We start from the raw sequence: 20,021 nt of genomic DNA on the forward strand, positions 1-20,021 counted from the left end.
TAGAATAACATAACTACATAATAAGTAACATAAAACTATGCTATCTTTTGCTTAGTACAGGTAAGGGCAGAAGAGGGAGAGGTACTTAGGAATGAGGAAGAAAAAACCATTAACTTTTGATTAACTAGAGCTCAGACAATTAGCCAGAATTAGCACAATTGTTCATTCAGATAAAACATTAATTTTTGTCTTTTTGGTTTTTAAACACCTATCATTCATTTGGTAAAGCAACTAAAAAAATAATTCTGGTGTATGTCACCTAGGGTCATTTTATGGTCAACTAAACCCCAGGTAGCCTTGTAGACCACAAGAGACTCCACATCCAGAAAAATGACTCTAATATCCTCAGAGACCTGATTCACTTTACTCATTAAGACAGGAAAGTAGACAGGGTCTTAGAGTTTCAACAACAACACAGATACAAAACAAAAGCTTCTGATTAACTTTCAGTTGAGCCTCACATTGATTTAACCAACATACGCCAATTCCCTGAGACCCTTATCTGTGATGAATTATGGTCAGATCAGCACGGTCCACAAAGGAGGCCAACAAACTGTAACCTGTTCATGGTCTGTGTTCCTGCTGGAAAGGATGAAGCTTCTGTCCACACACAGATTTGGCCTGGTCATTCCAGGGTTGGTCTCAGCCAGCGATAAAGGTAATAGCAATCTCTACCCAATCACACCTGAAATAATTTCATCCCACCAAATGTTGACATAATCATCCCGGTCAGTCCGTGACTGCTCGTGATAAAATCCCAAAGCGTGCAGGATTTCATGTTCGATGATGGCCTTGTAGTCGCAGCCCTGGCCAATGGAAAGGTTCTGTCCCACTTGTTGGTCACCAACCATAGACCAGCACCTTTAAAGAGGAGAAGAGGTAAAATTTCTTCTAGAGAATCCTTTTTTTGAGACAGAGTCTCACTCTGTTGCCCAGCCTAGAGTCCTGTGGCATCAGCCTAGCTCACAGCAACCTCAAACTTCTGGGCTCAAGTGATCCTTCTGCCTTACCCTCCCGAGTAGCTGGGACTACAGGCATGCGCCACCACATCCCGCTATTTTTTTCTATATATTTTTAGTTGGCCAATTAATTTCTTGCTATTTATAGTAGAGATGGGGTCTCGCTCTTGCTCAGGCTGGTCTGGAACTCCTGACCTTGAGCGATCCTTCTGCCTCGGCCTCCCAGAGTGTTAGGTTTACAGACATGAGCCACTGCACCCACCCTAAGAGAATTTTTAAGTGACTGTAATTCACAGGATTCCAGAATATAAATTAGAAAGCTATGTTTATTTAAAAAAGAAATTATCAATAGCATTCTTAAATACTGATGGTTCAAAAGTTGAGGAATGCTTAAATCGGGGACATTCCCTACAGGGAATTACGCAGGCTTTAACAGTGATGATCCATCTGACTGCAAGTTCCTTGGTGACAGTAACATTGTATTACCTGTTATTGTTCTCCCAAATTGCTAACATTATATACCTTCAAATGCTAATAGATTTTTTTCTACTAAATGATGGATATTAACTTATTTTCCAATAACTTTATTAAGTATAATTTATATGCCATAAAATTAATCAATTTTAAATATATAATTCAATTATTTTTAGCAAATTTACTGAGTTATACAAACATAATCATAAAAAGTTTGCCTCTCTGAGAGTAGCATTTCATTACCAAATCAGAGTTTATCTGCAAAATATTCATCTTTTTATCCATCGGTTTTTTTTTAACATCTTCCCCCAACAGAAAGATATAAGTTGCAAAAATACCATAGATTTCACTACACTGAACTTTTGATCTTGTCTTTTTGAAAGCCCCAGTTAGCTTCCAGTTTCAGGGACCAGTACCCTGAAGGCTTTGGGGACACTTTGGCCAGTCCTTTATCCAAATCCCCTTTCTCTTTTATCCCCTCTTCTAACTTAAATGTAACAGAGACACTTCCTGGCCAGAGATTCTGCTTTTATAAGGAATGTCTCTCAGAGCTGACCCATGCTTTAATCAGGTACTGGGGACTAAGTTAAAAACTGAAAAGAAACCAAGAGAATTTCACTGGGAAAGGGAGGACTTTTGGGAAGTGATTATGTTGACTTTGTTTTATTTTTAAGAAGTTTCTCTTTGTGAGAAAACAAGTGATATTAAAGTGGTAGTTGAAGAATGGAAATAAAAGTGTTAAGAAAATTAATTTTTCCCTGAAACTGTCAATGAAAAATTAAAGGCTTTGGTACTTTCTTGAAGGTCAGAGATTGCCAAGGGACAAGTGGCAAGTAGTCTGAAGAAGAGAACCACTACGTGTGGCCTTTGCAAGGCCTGAGATATACTTTAAATGTTTCCCCTTCACAGAAAAAGCAACTGTCCAACCACTATTGGTTATCTCCATTTATATGACCTATAAGAACCTCAAACGATAAACCACATGCTCCAAAATGAACTCACTATCCTATCCCCAAAGCTATTCTTCCAGCAATATTCCCAGCCTCAGCGAGTGAGGTTGCCACTTGCCAGTCATCCAAATCAGTAATCTCAGACACATCCTTGCTCCCTCTTTCTTCCTCACCCCTCAACCCATCTGATACGGTTCAGTTCTGAGAAGTCTTTCCACACATTTCTGGAATGCATTCCCTCTTCTTTATTTGAACTGCCTCTTCCTTAGGACAGCTCCCTCTCATTTCTCTCCTGGAGGACGGGAACATCCTTTAGCTGGTCTCTTCCCACCAGTCTTGCCCTATTTCGGTCCTTTATTCACTGTTGATGGAGTAATCTTTATACAACGGCAAACTGAGCACATGATGAATCCTGCACAAAGCAGTAGGTTCCCCACCCGTGGCTGTCAGTACCAGGCTCCTGGTTGCTTCCTGGCCCCTGGGTTCCTCGGCCCCCTCCACACAAAGCGTCAGGCACACTGGACTTTGAGTTCTCCCAGCAAGCCAGGTTTGTGTCCATTGTTCATGTTCGCTTTTTCTGTCTTCGTCGTCGTCGTCGTCTTCTTCTTCTTCTTCTTCTTCTTCTTCTTCTTCTTCTTCTTCTTCTTCTTCTTCTTCTTCTTCTTCTTCTTTTTCCTCCTCCTCCTCTTCCTCCTCTTCCTCTTCCTCCTCTTCCTCTTCTTCTTCCTCTTCCTCCTCTTTCTTTTCTTCCTCTTCCTCTTCTTCCTTTTCCTCCTCTTCCTCTTCTTCTTCCTCTTCCTCTTCTTCCTTTTCCTCTTCCTCCTCTTCTTCTTCCTCTACTTCTTCTTCTTCTTCTCTTTGTCTCTTCTCCTCCCCGTCTCCTTCTTTCTCTTCCTCCTGTCTCCCTCTCTTATTGTCCCCATGTGTCCTTCCCTTTCCTCTGCCCCGTAACTGTCTCCCTTCTTCATATCTCTTACAGTCACCTCAGCTCCTCTGATGCTTCACCCTGAACTTTGTGAAAGCTCCCACTTCTGTCCTGCTATAGCCCACCACACTCACCTGGACACATATTAAAACTTTTTATTTGTTTCTCCACCACTCCTACCTGCCAACTGTAAATCTTGTGAGGTCTAAGACCAGATCTCGTACTTCTTTGTACCTACAGACTAGCACACTTCCTGGCACACAGTGGGTGTGCATAATTTTTTGTTTAAATAAAAGAGAATGAGCTAAGAAAATAACTACCCAGGTAAGTTAGGGATTTAAACTACACCTAAGTAGTCATCAGTATTTTCCTTGTTTCTGCTGCTGTTTTTTGTATACTTGTTTTCCCCAGGGGGCTAAATCATGTGCTGACTTCCCTTTTCCTCTCTGCTATCTACCCATGGTTATCAAAACCCCATGGTCAGAACTAGACAGTGCTGGAGACTGCAGTGTGAGGAAATACCTCCAAACAGGACTTGAAGACACAAACACACAGTGTCACAGCAGATGGTGGTTTCACTGCCAGACCTCATCCACTCCAGAGCGGTTGACATAAACACCCCTGAAGAAAAGGGGCTTCCTTCTTGATATACCATCCACTTTTTTAGAAACACATAACTATGAAGAACAAATTTACATCTAGAACTTTTCAAAGAGGCCCAGCCAACAGCATATTATCATTTGGAATACTACTCTTTAAAGGATATAATTTAGTAAGCCTGGCACTCTGGGAGGCCGAGGCGGGAGGATTGCTCGAGGTCAGGAGTTTGAAACCAGCCTGAGCGAGACCCCGTCTCTACTAAAAATAGAAAGAAATTGATTGACCAACTAAAAATATATATACAAAAAATTAGCCGGGCATGGTGGCGCATGCCTGTAGTCCCAGCTACTCGGTAGACTGAGGCAAGAGGATTGCTTGAGCCCAGGAGCTTGAGGTTGCTGTGAGCTAGGCTGACGCCACAGCACTCACTCTAGTCTGGGCAACGAAGTAAGACTCTGTCTCAAAAAAAAAAAAAAAAGGATATAATTTATACTTTCATAAACCTTACTTCTTAAAAAGTACTGTCATTTAAAACATAACCCAAACCTATGAAAAGACCTGGATATCTCTCCCTGAGGCCCAGACCTATCCAAACAATTCATTTTCTGCATAGCATGTTTAAAGTGTTACATAATCTAAAAAATTTGCAGTGAAAGATTTGATTTTGCTTTTCATTTCTTTACAGTTTCTTCTTTTAGCCTTTGAAAGAGATGTGTCACTTTTGATAAATCAAAAGATGCATGATTTTCATACTCTGTAAAATTTCATACTAACCCACTAAACTGTTGAAATATGATATATGTGCTCTCTCCTTCATAGGGCTTGAAATCCACGCAGGACCTGAGGCGGAACATTTCAAAGGCATAGAGAATGGCTCCTTTGGCATTCAGTGCTGCAGAAATTAATAAAAATATGAATGAGTGTTATTTAGATCTTTGAATAATATATATAACCTACAGTTTACAGAAAACCACACCCCCACATGAAATCCACATAGGTTCATTATAAATTTTTTGATAGTAAGTAAATTTCTTGGATACTAAAACTGCAAAATTAGTTGCAGCCAAAAACATCAAGTGCATACCTTAAGCGCATAAACATGACTATGAACTAAGAATATATGTGTGTGTGGCAGAAAAAAATCTTAAAATAACTTTCCCATCTCCCCCCTTTCGCTTTCCCCCACTGAAGCAGAGATTTTGAGTGCATTGCCACAGGAGAGTCACATGGCAGGGTAGAAAAAAGAAGTGACTTGGGCTTAGCTCTAGCTTTTGTATGAATAGATAAAGTACCCTGCAGAGAAGTAGTGAGAACAGTATTTCTTACACCAGCCTAAAAAAAACATCCCCTCTTGCTGGAGGAAGAAAGCAGAGTTAAGAGAGTTTCGTGGCTTCCAGAAGCATAAGAAGCACATATGGCATTTTACCCTGCTTCCCTGCAAAACCTCTGGAGAGATGGCCAGGCTAGACAGAACAGAGCTTTGGAAAAGATTTCTGTACTCAAAGCTTGGTACCCAAGTAGCAGAAGCGGAAAGGACCTGAAGAGGCAGGGACAATAGATGCTGACTAGTAGTAGTCTGTGTGGACCAGTGACCAAAGATCAAATGCCTTTCCTTTCACCCAATCTGCACGTGCCTTGGCATTGCATAAAGCAAGGATGAGATGGGGAGGAAAGACTCTCCAGAGAAACTGAGATTATGTTTTACTTTGTGAGCTTTTTTCATCTTCTCATCAACTCATTGAAGGTTGGAAGCTAAGTTAAACATTAAGCCAAGTTATATAAAATTAAGTTATATCCCTTGCACATTTGATTTTGTGCATTCTCTCAAAGAGCTTATAATTCTTGGCACATGCTTGAAGCTCTGACTTGGGTGGGGCAAGGGCAATATATGAAACCTCAACATTTGTACCCCTGTAATATGCTGAAATAAAAAAATAAAATAAAATCAATAAAAGGGAATTGGCTGTTTAAAGCAAAAGAAAAAAAGTGTGTACTGATTCCATTCCAATAAAATTCTAGAACAAGTAAAACTCATCTATGAACAAAAAAGAAAAAAATATAAAAATAGCTTTTTTTTTTTCTGTAAAACTGGGAATAACTGGGAAGGGCCATGAAAGAACTTTCTGGGATGATAAGAATGTTTCATCTCTTGATAGAAATTTGGATTACAGAGGTGTATAAATCCTTAAGAACTCATTGCATTATACATCTAACACTCATGCATTTTACCCTATGTATGTTTTATATACAAATGAACCATACACAAATGTTGAACTCTAGTTAATGACATACATGCTGAGCTATTTGGGGTAAAGTATACTAGTGCCTGAAAATTACTTTCAAATGCATCAAAAATATAATGAATTTATGGATTCATAGAAAGATGGGCAGGATAGATAGATGAAATAAAGCAAATAAACCAAAATGTTAGTTGTGTAACCGAGGTGGTGAATATATGAGTGTTTAATGTACAATGCTTTTAACTTTTTGTATATTTAAAATTTTTTATAATCAAATGTTGGGAAAGAAAAATACAATGGATTATAAATTAAAAGTGCTGAAATAATAATAAAAAACCCACTATGAACACAAATTCTATTTCCAGTAAAAATACCTCTCAAAATGACAGCAAAATAAAGATTATTTTCAGGTAAAAGGAAGAAGAGAATCTGTCATCAACAGATGTGCTCTCCAAGAAACACTAAAGAAAGTTCTTTAGACTAAAGAGAAATGACACTAGATAGGAACTGAAATCTACAAGAGGAATGAAGAGCATGAGAAATCACGAGTATGAAAGTAAATACAAAGACTATCTTTTTTCAATCAGTTATTTTTTACAAAGCAACTTACTGTTTAAAACAAAAATCATAACACTATACTGTGAGACTTATAAAGTATATAGATGAACAATATAAAGCAAGAATACCAGAAAAGGCAGGGGTATTTTACTATTAATAAAATAATAAATACATAATAAAGTGGAATTTTACTATGCTTGCATTTTATGCAAAGTGGCACAATATTAAGTTTAAGGGGAGTTTTCAAAAATTTAAACACATTTTTAAGTGACTCATGGATCAAAAGAATTACAACAGAAATTAGAAAATACCTAAAGTAGATTTTAATAAACATACAACACACCAAAATGTGTAGAAAACAGTAAAAGCAGTGCTTCAAATAAAATTTATAGCTTTAGATGCCATATTGTAGCATATATTATATTAGAAAATAACAATGATTTAAAATCAATGATATAAATTTCTACCTTCAGAATATAGAAAAAGAAGAGTAAATTAAGCTTGAAGTAAGTAGGAAGAAAAGGAAATAATAAACAGCAGAAAGCAATTAAATAGGAAGCAGAGAAGTCAGAGAAAATGAACAAGTCCAAAGTTGCATATTTGAAAAGATTAATAAAATCAATATGCCCCTAGCAAAACTGATCAAGAAAAAGGAGTGGAAACACAAATTACCAATATCAGGAATGAAATAAGAATATGACTAAAGATTATACAGACATTATGAAGGTAACAAGATAATTATGCCAATATTTTGACACCTTAGTTAAAAGATAATAGTTATTAAATTTTGTCAAATGCTTTTTCTGCATCTATGGAGATAATCTTAAAATTTTTATCATTGAAAAATATACTTTAACAAAAGTGGCATAAAAAGAAATAGAAAATATACATTATTTTATAAATATTAAATAAACTGAATTCATTATAAAAATAGTACCCTACAAAAAAATTTCATTATTTGGTATTTTATTGGTGAATTTTATCAACACTTTAAAAAGGTACCTAAAAAAATAAATAAATAAAAAAGAGATCATTTTAATCATACGCAAACTCATTTAAAAGATGAAAGAGAAGGGAACACTTCCAAGTTTGTTTTCTGATCTCCATAACCTTGTCACTATAGCCTAATAAAGATATTACAATAAAAAGAAAATTAGAGACATATATTCTTCAAGAATATAAGCATAAAAATTCTTAACAATATATTATCAAATGAAATCCAACAAAATATAAAAAGGATAATACATTTTGACCGTGTAGTATTCATCTGAGAAATACAAAGTTGGTTTAGCATCCAAATTTGATGTCATTTACCATATTACAGAATAAAAAATAAAAATTATAGAGTTAATAATCTCAGTAGTTGTAGAAAAGGCATTTGACAAATTTTAACAATTATTCATGATGAAAACTTGCAATCTGATAAAGGGCATCTATGGAAGACCTATCGTTAGTGTCCCACATTAATGAAGTATTGAATTCTACAAATAAATTGGAAACAAGGCAAAGATGATCACTCTCACTACTTCTATTCAACATGGTAACAGAGGTCCCAGCCAGTGCAATAAGGCAAGAAAAAAAAACAATAAATGATGTAAAAATTAGAAAGGAAGAAATAACACTTCTATATTTAATAGACAAGAAGAATTTTCATAAAAACATCTGAAGCCACCTACAAAGCAACAATTAGAACTAATGAGTAAATTTAGCAAGGCAACAAGACACGAGGTTATTATATAAAAATCCATTGTATTTTTATGTATTAGCAGAAAACAAATAAAATTTTTTAAATTCCATTTTAATAGCATCAAAAAATACAAAACACTTAGAAATAAATTTGACAAAAGACACACAAGAGCTCTACACTGCAAATGACAAAACACTGATGAGAAAAATTAAAGAAGACCTAAATAAATGGGTAGATATATCATGCTTATGAATTAGAAAGTCTTGGTGTTTTTAAGATATTTAATTTTTTACAGATTTATGTATAGAATCAATACAATCCTATCAAAATCCCAATAGGCTTTTTAGAGAAATTGATAAATTGGTTCTAAAATATATATGAAAATGGCAAAAGATCTAGAGTAGGATGAACTATCTTGAAGAAGGAGAGCAAAGTTGGAGGACTCACTTCATGATTAATTATGAAGCTAATCAACACAGTGTGATACTGACATTATGACAGCCAAGTGGAACAAATAACAAAATAGAGATTCCAGAAATAGATCAACAGATAAACAGTTATTTCTGACAAAGGTGCCACGTTAATGAAAATGGTTACAGGAACAAGATTAACCAATATCGATCAATCAATATCAACCTTTTCATCCTACTACATGCAAAAATTAATTTGTAACAGATTATAGACAAAAAGCTGAAACTATAAAGCTCTGAAAAATATGACAGAAGATCTTTGTGACTTGAGTTAAGCAAAGATTTCTTAAAATATAAAAGCATAAACAATAAATTAAAAAATTGATCAATCAAACTTTACCAGAATTAAAATTTTTGCTCTTCAAAATACACTGCTTAGAAAACAAAAACAAAAACACAAGTCACAGAAGATATTCATAATACATATTTCTTGACAAAGGGCTTTATCCATAATATATGAAATTCTACTACAAATAATTGAAAGATAAAAAGTATAATTTTTCAAAAATCACAAAAGAGTTGGACAGATACTTCATAAAAGATGCACAAATAGCCACTAGCACAACAAAATGTGCTAAATGTCATTAGTCATTAGGGAAACGGGAGCTACCATGTCACTAGCACTGGAATGGCTACAATTAAAAAGATCACTACGACCAATATCAGTGAGGATGTGGAGCAAATAGAACACTCACATGTTTTTAGTAGGAATGTAAAAACGGCACAGCCACCGTGGAAAACTGTTTGTCATTTTCTCATAAGGTTAAACACAGACTTAGCCTATGATCAAGCAATTCTACTGCTAGGCATTTATCCAGGATAAATAGAAACCATGTATCTATAATAACTTGTACAAGAATAATCACAACTTTCTTCATTATAGCCCATATGGGAAAATGGATGGTAATTTTCAGTATATTGATACAAAGAAATACTATGGAGTAGTAAGAAAAAGAATGAACTATTGGATCCACTGTGATGTGAAAGAACTTCAAAAACATAGTAAGAAAAAGAAGCCAGACACGAAGACTAAATACTACAGTATATGATTCCATTTATCTGTAAATCTGCTGTAAATCAGGAAAAACTAATTGGTGGGGAAGATGAGAATGGTGGTTGTCTTTTGGGGACTGGGGATGGGGATTGCCTAGGAACGGGCCCAAAGGAACTTTCTGGAATGATGGAAGTGTGGATTATGTAAGTTTATGCATCTGTCTAAAGCCTTGTCTACTGATTTATTTTATTCTATATAAATCTAACTTTAATAAAGGAAATCTACACAAATATTAAGCTCTAGTTGGTAGGTTTGCTTTCACGATGGACCTTGCAACTCAAGCTGTGGTCTGGGTGCAGACCAGCCCCATCAGCATTCCCTGGGGGACTGTTAGACACATAGAATCCGGGGGGTGACCCTGACCTACTCTGTGTGTTAACAGGATCCTCAGGTGAGTCTTATGCACTTTAAAGTCTGGGAAGCACTGACACCTCACAGAGACTTGGTGAAGGTGAAAACATCAGGTGGAGGCACAGTGCTTGGCACATAGTAGGGTGACACAAATGTGACAAACAGGAAGAAGAATTGTAATGGGAAAGAACCTCTTTTAAAGCTGGTGTTTCTTAAATCACACTCCGATAAATATCGGTGCCCCATGAATTTGCAAGGCAAACACTGGAGAAAATAAATCAATTTTCCAACAAATAACTGGGAACAGAAACTCCAGCAGTACAATCAGTTAGCACACAGTACTTACACAACCGAGAACAACAGCATTTGTTTATCTCTAGCTGCTCTCCAGAAAAAGGGTTATAGGCAGCACTGATAATGATGATGGAAAATGCTGAAGCCTAAGCTATAATACATCTCCTGACAGTGGGAGCAGCCTAGCAGCCTAGCACAAATAAGCAACCTTGTCCTGACTTCCCCTTTCCTCTCTGATCTTGCCCATCTACCCAGGAAGGATGGGCCTCGTGGGCATTGAGTCATTGTGGCCGCTCAGCTATCAGTCACTGCTTGAGGGCTGGCCAGTGCCTACACTTGGTTTCTAATATTTATTTATTTCTAACAATGAGTAAAACGTAACTTATTCAGACCTTTATCTTAAGAGAGAGAATAGAGTAGAAATCATTAATGCTGAGCACACGGACCGTGAACTCGTGAAATATGGACTTTTTACATGTGGCATTTTTCTCTTGTGCCGAAAGAGAAGAAATCAATACCCTGAAAATGGTACCCTCATATTGTATTTAAATTCACCCAAACAAACTATTAAAGGGCAGTTTTTTCATTGCTACGATGCCAAATTATATTTCATCATGGTTTTTGTTCTTTATGTTGCTCCAGGTTTTAGTAACACGTTACTGTGTGGTACTATTTTAAAATTATTCTTTGATATTGTGTATCTCTGGCTAAGCAGAGATAGCTGCTAGAAAACACATTGGTGTATTATCTTTTCTCTCTCTCATTCTTCACTTGTTAGGAAAATTGGGTAGAAAAGCCATTTAATAATCACAGCACTCTTGGGTTGTTTGCTTGTTTTTCCTCTGTTGTTGTCAATACCAAATACGGTGGAAGTCTTTGGGTTTGATACAAGGTCATGTCTTTCTTCCCATGAGATAATGAATCACCCGGGTTTGGGAATCCTCTTTATGGTCTGGCAGTTACTCCCAGTCTGAAGCCAATGAACAGGAAGGAAGTGGGGGAGAAAAGTTAAACCAGAAGCCCCTAATTAAGAACAATTAACATTACCCAGGTTGTCAGCCAGGATGTAAGGAATGGGGAACTTCCATCTGGTGCTTGGGTCTCTCAAGGCATTTCTGGAGTTCTGTGAAAACAAAAGCAAAGATGAGCAGGAAGCCTAGACCTCAAGGTCACCTTGACCTCCTCCTTCGCCAAACTCCCATACCACAAACAGCCTATCCCACAATTCAATCAGTTTAGTGGCGATTTGTCTTCTGATCGTAAAAGCAATAGAAGGTCCTGAGAGGTAACTTGGAAAAATCAGAGAAAAATTTTAAGAACAAAATAAAGAGGGCCTGCAGTTCCCTGAAACTGAGATAGCTGCTAGAAAACATATTGGTGCATTTCTCTCATTCTTCACTAGTTAGGAAAATTGGGCAGAAAAGCCATTGAACAATCACAGCACTCTTGTGTTGTTTGCTTGTTTCTCCTCTGTTGTTGTCACTCCCAGGCACCATGGAAGTCCTCGCAGGTGCAGGTTACAGATTAGAACTCTCGTCTTCTTCGCGCTACCCATCGCAAGGCCGGCCACAGAGCACGGCCGGTCATGAGGAATGTTATTGTGTCATGGGCAGGTACTCACCTTTAAGAGGATGTCCCCTTGAAAGAGGTCCAAGCCTGCAGCTAGATGTGGATTTAAATATATATATATATATTTGAATGAGCATTATTAAAAGGCATCTCTTATGATAACGTTAACCTTTGTCATTATAAATATTTGATTATTAACCTCTATGGGTTGAGACTCCTTTTAAAACAATGTAAAAATTCCCTCCAATTGAGCAACTGTGAATGGTCAGTCAGCATCACATAGTGTCACATCCCGTTTTCAGTTTGGGAACAAGAAACCTTGTCTAGGAGTCTTAGAAGTAAGAGAGGGGTCGGAAGGGATCTTGTGGATCGTTGACTCTCAAACTCTCATAATTCAAAGGAAGAAGTGGAGCCCAGAGCCTCAAAGTGACGCACTAGGTGGTTGGGGGCCAAGTGAGCATGGAGACTCCCGCCTTCCCATTCAGAGCCCTTTGTGCTACTGCACCATCCCACACCCTGTCCCTAGGTAAATGAGTTGGTTTTGCTCTTTCCCATGAAGAAGCGATGGTACACTCTACAGCCAGGCTCAAGGTGCTGGTCTTGTAATAAATAAGAGGAGGGGAATGTGGATAGATCTATTCAAAACTGTATCTCCAAATTTCTGCTGTCAGATGCTTAGCAGATTATATTCTCCTGTTGTTGGTAGTGCTTAATCCTGGGCTCATACTGTTTCTGAAAGCAAGACTCTTAAAAGGGAAGATCCTTGGAAAATTTCTCAAGTACTTAAAAGGACATCACTTCTTCTTATCGTAACTCTCAGGTGACAAGCAGCATTCTTCGTAAACTGCAAACAGCTTCAGACAAGACCATCGGATTGTACTTTATTCCGAGGACAGGCCCTGATGGCAGCTGGGAAACCGTGGTGGAGAATAACCACCATGGCCTGATGTGCTAATAGAGGCCCCGTTTGGCAAAGCCTGTGGCTCATTAGGAACTGGTTTGATCTCTATGATGACAGCAAGGAAGTGTTAGGCGGCATCATGGTTTCACTTGCTCATGATTAAGGCTATCTTTGCACCACCCCCTTCCTCATGCACCTGTTTCCTAGATTTGCTTAACCTCCTCCACCCTGACCTATTCATATAATAGCAGTACAATTAAACAACAAACAGCATCGGACCCCCTGCCATTAGGACTCAGGTTTTGAATTGTCCCTTGAATAGAGGTGCTTTGTTCTGATCCATCCATACTACTACTATCATGAGGCTTGTCACAAGCAAAAGTATGCATTTCCTTACACCTGGCCTGAGCAACGATGAAGGTGAGAAGCCCTGCCAGAGTGACGGCGTGAACAAGCCCACCCAGCCGTTGGCTCCAATGGTCAGTCTGCATGGATGGGGCCATAGGGGTTGGGAGAACCTCCCAAAGGAATGCATATTCAGTGAAAGCAAGACTCAATCCATTCATTACCAATTTGTTCCTGTAGACACACTAAGTGGCAGTGTAAGGACAGTTCTGGCCGTGCTGTGCAGAATTGTCTACAGGGGTGAAGACAGAGAAGGAGGTGCAGCTATGAGGCCACTTGGAGGACCAGGCCAGGTGTGAGGTGGCTGACGAGGGTGGGCACGGTAAACGTGTTACAAAGTCTTGACTCATGACCTAATCTGAAGGTAGAGCCAATGGCATGTGCCGACGGGTTGTGTGGAAGGTGCAAGAGACACGAGTTAGGGGTGACTCTGAGGTTCTGAGCCTACACTCTAGAAGGAGTGAGCCGCATTTACTGAAATGACAAGGATGTGAGAGGCAGGTCCAGGGCAGAGCAGAAGGAAGGTTGGGTCAGCTTTGCGAGGCGTGGAGGGAAGGGGGTCAAAAGGTGACAGCTTTCTCTGTACGGTTTTCCCAGGCGATTTATGACATTGGACTCTGGCTACACGACCGACCCAATCCTCTTGGCTGGGTTGGAATGGCCAAAAAAGAGGATTGACGTGGCAAAGAGATTTCTCTTTGGGGTCACAGTTCAGAGGTGGGGCTGAAGGAGAAGAAAGGTTTCAGAAGTAAAATAATTAATTTTTACTAGATAAATAAGGACGATATTAGAAAAACTCTAATTCTAACCCCAGCCTTGTTTTAAAAGACAGCATTTCCTTTAAGCTATATACCCTTGACTGACTCTAAAGACAGAGATTTTCGTGCCTGGCTCTAAATCCACTTACACTTTCACCCATCCCATCCATTGACCATCCTAAACTTTTTTTCTTTCCTTTTTTTTTTTGGAGGTTTCGTTGCCCAGGCTAGAGTACAGTGGCATAATCACAACTCACTGCTGCAATCTCAAAGTCCTGGGCTCAAGCCATCCTCCTGCCTCAGCCTCCCAAGTAACTGGGACTACAGGTGCACACGACTACACCCAGCTATTTATTTTTTATTTTTGTAGAGATGGTGTCTCACTCTTGCTCAGGCTAGTCTAGAACTCCTGGCCCCAGGAAATTCTCCTGCCTCCACCTCCCAAAGTGCTAGGATTACAGGCGTGAGCCACTGCACCCTACCTGACCTTCCTAAACTATTTCTACTCTGCCCATGCAGTCATTCTCAAGATATTCCAATTAAATGTTAACTAGCTGCCTTCCCTGTGAATGAGACAAAGCCAGAGAAATTTAACCCTTAGATATGGGTTTTTTAGTTTTGCAATCTTCAGATAGCACTGAGCTATTGAGGTCTGAGTCAGAAGACCCGGAGGTGAGCCCCATTACTCCCATGGCCGTGATCTTGGGCAAGTCACCCTAACTATGAGGGGCTTCCTGCCGTTTCCTACAAAATGAAACTAGCACTTACTGCAGTACAAAATTAGACACATAAATATGCAACTGGATATGAAAGATTTTGTGAAGTAAGGTGTGTATGATCATGAGTACCTCTCCTTCCACCAGTCCTAACCAAAGACACCCGAGTGCCGAGGCTTCTCTCATTTAGAAGCAGGACAACAGAAGGAAAAGAGAGACAATGACTCAGTTTCTCTCTCTTCTCAATAATGGATTGGAATGGTGGATTTCTTCAAGACATATATTTGTGAACAAGATGTCTAAATGGAAATACTTTTACACTCTTCTCTAAGTCTCAATCAGCCAGTAAATTAGTAAATATTACAACCAGTACATTAGTAAATATGATGGGCCAGTAGAGGTGCTGGGATTTTTTTTCTCTGCTAAATATAACCAGAGACTTCTTCCTTATAATTTTCTTAAGCAGGATAATCACCCATTCCTATTTCCTTTCCTTAAAAATAGAAACTGGAAAAATGACATTTTTATAAACAAAAAACTTGTTATGTATTTCTAGATCCATTGAGGACTCACTAGGCCTCCTAGAAAATCCTATCTAACCATCTTTCTCTTTCTACATTTTCATTTTTCGGAAACTGAAAATCCTAATAAAGCACTAATAAATATTTCTCCCCAAGATCTCTTAATAATACAATACACTATTATGAAGGTCAATGCCTTTCAGTGATCCTTTCATTGAGTTTTAAAGTATTTCAAGACATTAATGATAAAAAAATTGAACCCACCTAAATTGATTTCTGAAATATCTTTCTGTTCACCAAGCTCTGCATCATGTACTGTTAAAAGTGAGAAAAAAATTGTCAGTAGTCTTGCTGAACAAAAGAGAAAAAGTTCAGAAACACTCTCAGTGCAGTTAAATTGATACTTACCATTTCCTTTAGAAAGATGCTTAATCTGAAAGAAAACAAATGTACAGAATGGATAATGTATACTAGAATTGATATTTCTAAATATCCAAAAGAGCAGAACTCTACTTACCGATACAGCTGTTATGTGGGCACAAAACAAGGTAAAAGAGAAGATGTAAGTGGATTTAGCCCAAACCATCGTTGCAAGTGAACTGATATTAGCAAACAAACTTTGTCATAAATACCTTTTAGACTTTGCCCTGACTGTCATATTAAAAACTTTGACCCTGCCATATGTACTATAGTGTTAAAGAAAAGGTAGTCCAAGATAACTTCATTGACCTTTTCAGATACTGAGGTACTAAGTCTACCTTAAAAACTTAAGCTCCAAAGACTGGGAAAAAAATTGGAACAATTAATACTGAAATTAGCATATAGAAACCAATAACATTCTTAAACATCAGCTGTAACTCTTCATATAACATATAAAAGATTCTCTTAACAATAGAAATAAAAATATTATATAAAATTATTATAAAGTACTTAAATCTAATAAAAGATGAATTTTAGTTTTATGGAAATGTTATAAAGCAATTACTGAAAGACATAACAACATGACTATCTTTCTGTCTCTTTCTCTCCATATATAGAAGAATATAATTTCTCCATGTATAAATATATGGAGAAATATCTATGAGTGATTCTGATATAAATCTATAAATTCAATGTCATTCCAATAAAAATCCTAACAGGGTTTTTAATAAAACTTGCCCAATTGATAGACTGTTTCTGAAATTCATATGAAAGAATAAACCTTTAATAATAGATAAGAAAGTTCTGGAAAGAATGAATAAAGAGAAAGAAACTAACCTAACAGAATATTAATAATGTTACAAAGTTATGATAATTAGAGAACGTAATATTACCAAAAAGAATGAACAAATGAGTCTGTATAACAAAATAGAGAGTATCAAAATAGATACAAGTGTATATGGGGCTTTTGTATATGAGAAGAACCAAAAAATCAATAGAGAAATTTCAATAATCAAATTGGAACAATAGCATTTCCATATGAGGAGAAAATTAAATTTTTACCTCCCACCATGCACAAAAAATAAGCTCAAGATATATTAAAAATGTAAATATGAAAATCAAAACTTTGAAAAAGAAAATATAGAAAAATTGACCTTTAACCTTAAGGTCAGAAAAGATTGCTTAAACAAGGGGAAGCAAGCATAGGAAGTATAGAGGAAAAGAATAATAAATTTTGATTTAGTCAAATTTATACTCCTTTATGACAAAAGCATAACTAAAAGACATGCCACAGATAAGAGAAGATTTATAATATATATATGATTAAATAAATATTTGGGATATATAAGGAATTTATACAAATCGATAAGAAAAAGAGAGGGATAGGATCTAAGAGGAAAATGGAGAAAATGTTTGAATAGAACATTCACAAGAAAAAGCAAATGACCAAGTTAGAGAGACTTTTAACCTCACAAGTAATCAGAAAATATGTAAATTCAAATAACAACGAAATGCCACTTCAAGCTCAGGTTGGCTAAATGAAAAAGACTGACAATACCAAGTGTCAACAGAAAGATGAGGAAATAGGGAATCTCGTACACTGCTGGCAGGACAGCAATTTGACGCCATGTAATAAAGTTGAAATCTACAGACTTCATAGGCTAGAAACTCTAACTGGGTATATATGTTAAAGACACTCACACATGTACAAAGTACCACATAATATATTCATTACAGTACTTTTTTATGTAATAGTAAAGAATGGGAACATGTGTTTATACTAGGAGAAAAAATAAATTCTGGGATTATATGCAGTCATACACAAGTGAATGTTTAACACACAGCTCTCTGAAAACAAAAAAAGAAGAAAGCTTTTGATGCGGAAAATGTCGGACGCCTGCATCTCCGGGGGCCAGTGCTGTGCATGGCCAGTTAAAGTCACGCCACTGGGGCTGGGCCCCCAGGCACCCAGCCCCGCCGGGACCCCGCCTGCCGCTGGAATGCCCCAGGCCCTTGTGTTGTGGCCTGTTTCTGGCCAGCTGCTTGCGTGATCCTGATTGGATAATTTTTGAATCCCACTGTTTTTGGTTGGATGTTAAGGCTTGTTGTTGATTGGATGTTAAAGCCTGTTGCTGATTGCATGTTAAAGCCTGTTGCTGATTGGATGTTAAAGCTTGTAGTTGATTGGATGCTTCTTGAGCCCTACCAAGGGTATAAAAGCAGGGGCAGAAGGGCAGGAAGGGGGAGAACATCGGAAGACACGAAGGGAGCTGTAGAAGAATAAAGGCTGTTCTCAGACTCTTCCTGTGCCGCTCGGTTCTTTCCCCGGTCAAACGAATAAGAGCTGTAACAAGGGCTGTAACGCTAGCTGTACACACTGCCGCAACACTTTCATTTGTAGTGTTTGCTGATTTCCATGGTGTAATATTTCCACCATGATCAACTTTAAGCTGCCAACATAATGTCATTGAATGCAGCGGGAAGAGATGTGCATAAAGGACTCTGTCCACCCCAGCACAGCACGGCACATATGCATACATCATCCCACTCTTGTTTGCACAAGATAGAATAAGCATCGTTGGTATCAGAGCAATCCACAAGGTTTACAGCCTACATCTCTCCACCTCACATCTAGGACTGGAAGGGAGGCCAGTCCAGCTGTCAGAAGAGCATTTCCTGTCACAAGGGCATTTCAGGAGGCAGACAGAGGCTATAAAATAGAAGGCATGTCACCTGGGTGCCTGCTTCCGATGGGCAGAAGAGGTCTATGATTGACTTCCATTTTACCAAAGCCATTGGTGCCATTGGGAAAAGAAAATAGGGAGTCATCTCCCACCATTTTCTAACCACTGGAAGCCACTAATTTAAAAAAAAAAAAAAAAAGAAAAGAACCCAAACTTGCTAAGCAGCTAAAATGGTTTAAGTCAGCAAATACAATCTCTACAATTTGAAACATGGATGGGGAGGGACTTGACAAATACCAACTTAATAAGAATAATTGGCTCTAAGAATCGGGGAGGAAAACCATAGAAGACTTTTATTTCTTAAATGTATTGTTTAATTTTTCTCAAATTCTGAAACAACTATGACAAAGCAATTAGGACGTAAATACTTGTTAATTCTGGAACCCAGGAAGTGGGAGTTGGTCATTTTGTTTTCCAAAGAAAAAGGCAAAGCTGTTGCTTTGCTACTGTGCCCTATCAAATCTCAGGTGTCAGGATTTCAAACAGGCAGACGTGAGACTGTTTAATTTCTCTCCACCTGCCCTTGCTTCCAGCCAGATGTGCTTTTATCTTTCCCTTCCTTCTTAAACAAATCTGAACAATACACTGTAAGGATGGCTTTGTAGTCAGAAGGGCAGGGATTTAAATCCCACCTCTATCACTGATTAGCTGCTCTCCACTTATAGAATGGATGGGGGCCCCACTTCATGGGGCTGAATGCAAGGATTCAATGAGATAGCACATGTAAACCCACAGGTACTGGAAACGTAGCAAGCGCTCAATAAACTGCAGCTCTCTCTACCTACGCACACCACCTCTTGGCAAAAGACAGGCACTGAGAACACAGCCCAGCAGAATCTCCAGTGATGAGAGCAAGGGTCCTCAGCAGACACAACTGAAGACCCGTGATGATTTTATGATCTTGATTGCAGGTGTTAATTAGTTACCAGTTATTCACAATCGTAGGCACTTCCTCATCATCCCAAGGTATCAAGTGAGTAAGGCTGGAGCCGTAAGTCCGTGGGTTGAGGGGTTCCTGACTTTGCAGTAAAAAAGTAGATTATGCACTCTCCAGGGAAGGTCTGTGCTTTGTTTCCTACACCTGCCCCAGTGTCTGGCACATAGTAGGCAATTAGTTACTGTGTTGGGCAAAATCCAGTAAAATACAATTTTCTCTGAAGGTATTGGATGGGGTGACTTGCTTTGATCTCAGGGAGGGCATTTTACAAACTGACCAGCTGAGAAAGTGATCTGGAACTTGGAGGAAGAAAGCCATTGACCAGTGGAAAATGGGAAAACTCTCCCCCAACTATTGCCAGACACTCTCCAGCCTCATAAAATCACAGGTCAGGACCCGTTCAGGCTGAGCTAGGAGGCTTGCCACGTCCTCTCACCCCAACCCCTTCCCAGGATGTTCTCCACTCTTCGCTTCCTTCTTTCTGCCCC

General features: G+C 38.2%; 1 protein-coding gene across 1 annotated transcript in view; it reads right to left on the minus strand.

Annotated features, from left to right (window-relative positions):
* Positions 1–16,027, minus strand: part of MEP1A (meprin A subunit alpha) — a 31,111-nt gene extending 15,084 nt beyond the window's left edge. The window contains exons 1-7 of the mRNA XM_076003309.1: positions 15,950–16,027; positions 15,841–15,865; positions 15,697–15,747; positions 12,184–12,224; positions 11,610–11,685; positions 4,683–4,800; positions 686–861 (exon numbers count right to left, since the gene is read on the minus strand). Coding sequence (XP_075859424.1) covers positions 686–861; positions 4,683–4,800; positions 11,610–11,685; positions 12,184–12,224; positions 15,697–15,747; positions 15,841–15,865; positions 15,950–16,018 — 556 coding nt within the window. The 5' untranslated portion in view covers positions 16,019–16,027. The remainder of the gene's footprint in view (positions 1–685; positions 862–4,682; positions 4,801–11,609; positions 11,686–12,183; positions 12,225–15,696; positions 15,748–15,840; positions 15,866–15,949) is intronic.
* Positions 16,028–20,021: the final 3,994 nt, after the last annotated feature.

Source organism: Microcebus murinus, chromosome 5 (genome assembly GCF_040939455.1).
Source record: "Microcebus murinus isolate Inina chromosome 5, M.murinus_Inina_mat1.0, whole genome shotgun sequence".
NCBI lineage: Eukaryota > Metazoa > Chordata > Mammalia > Primates > Cheirogaleidae > Microcebus > Microcebus murinus.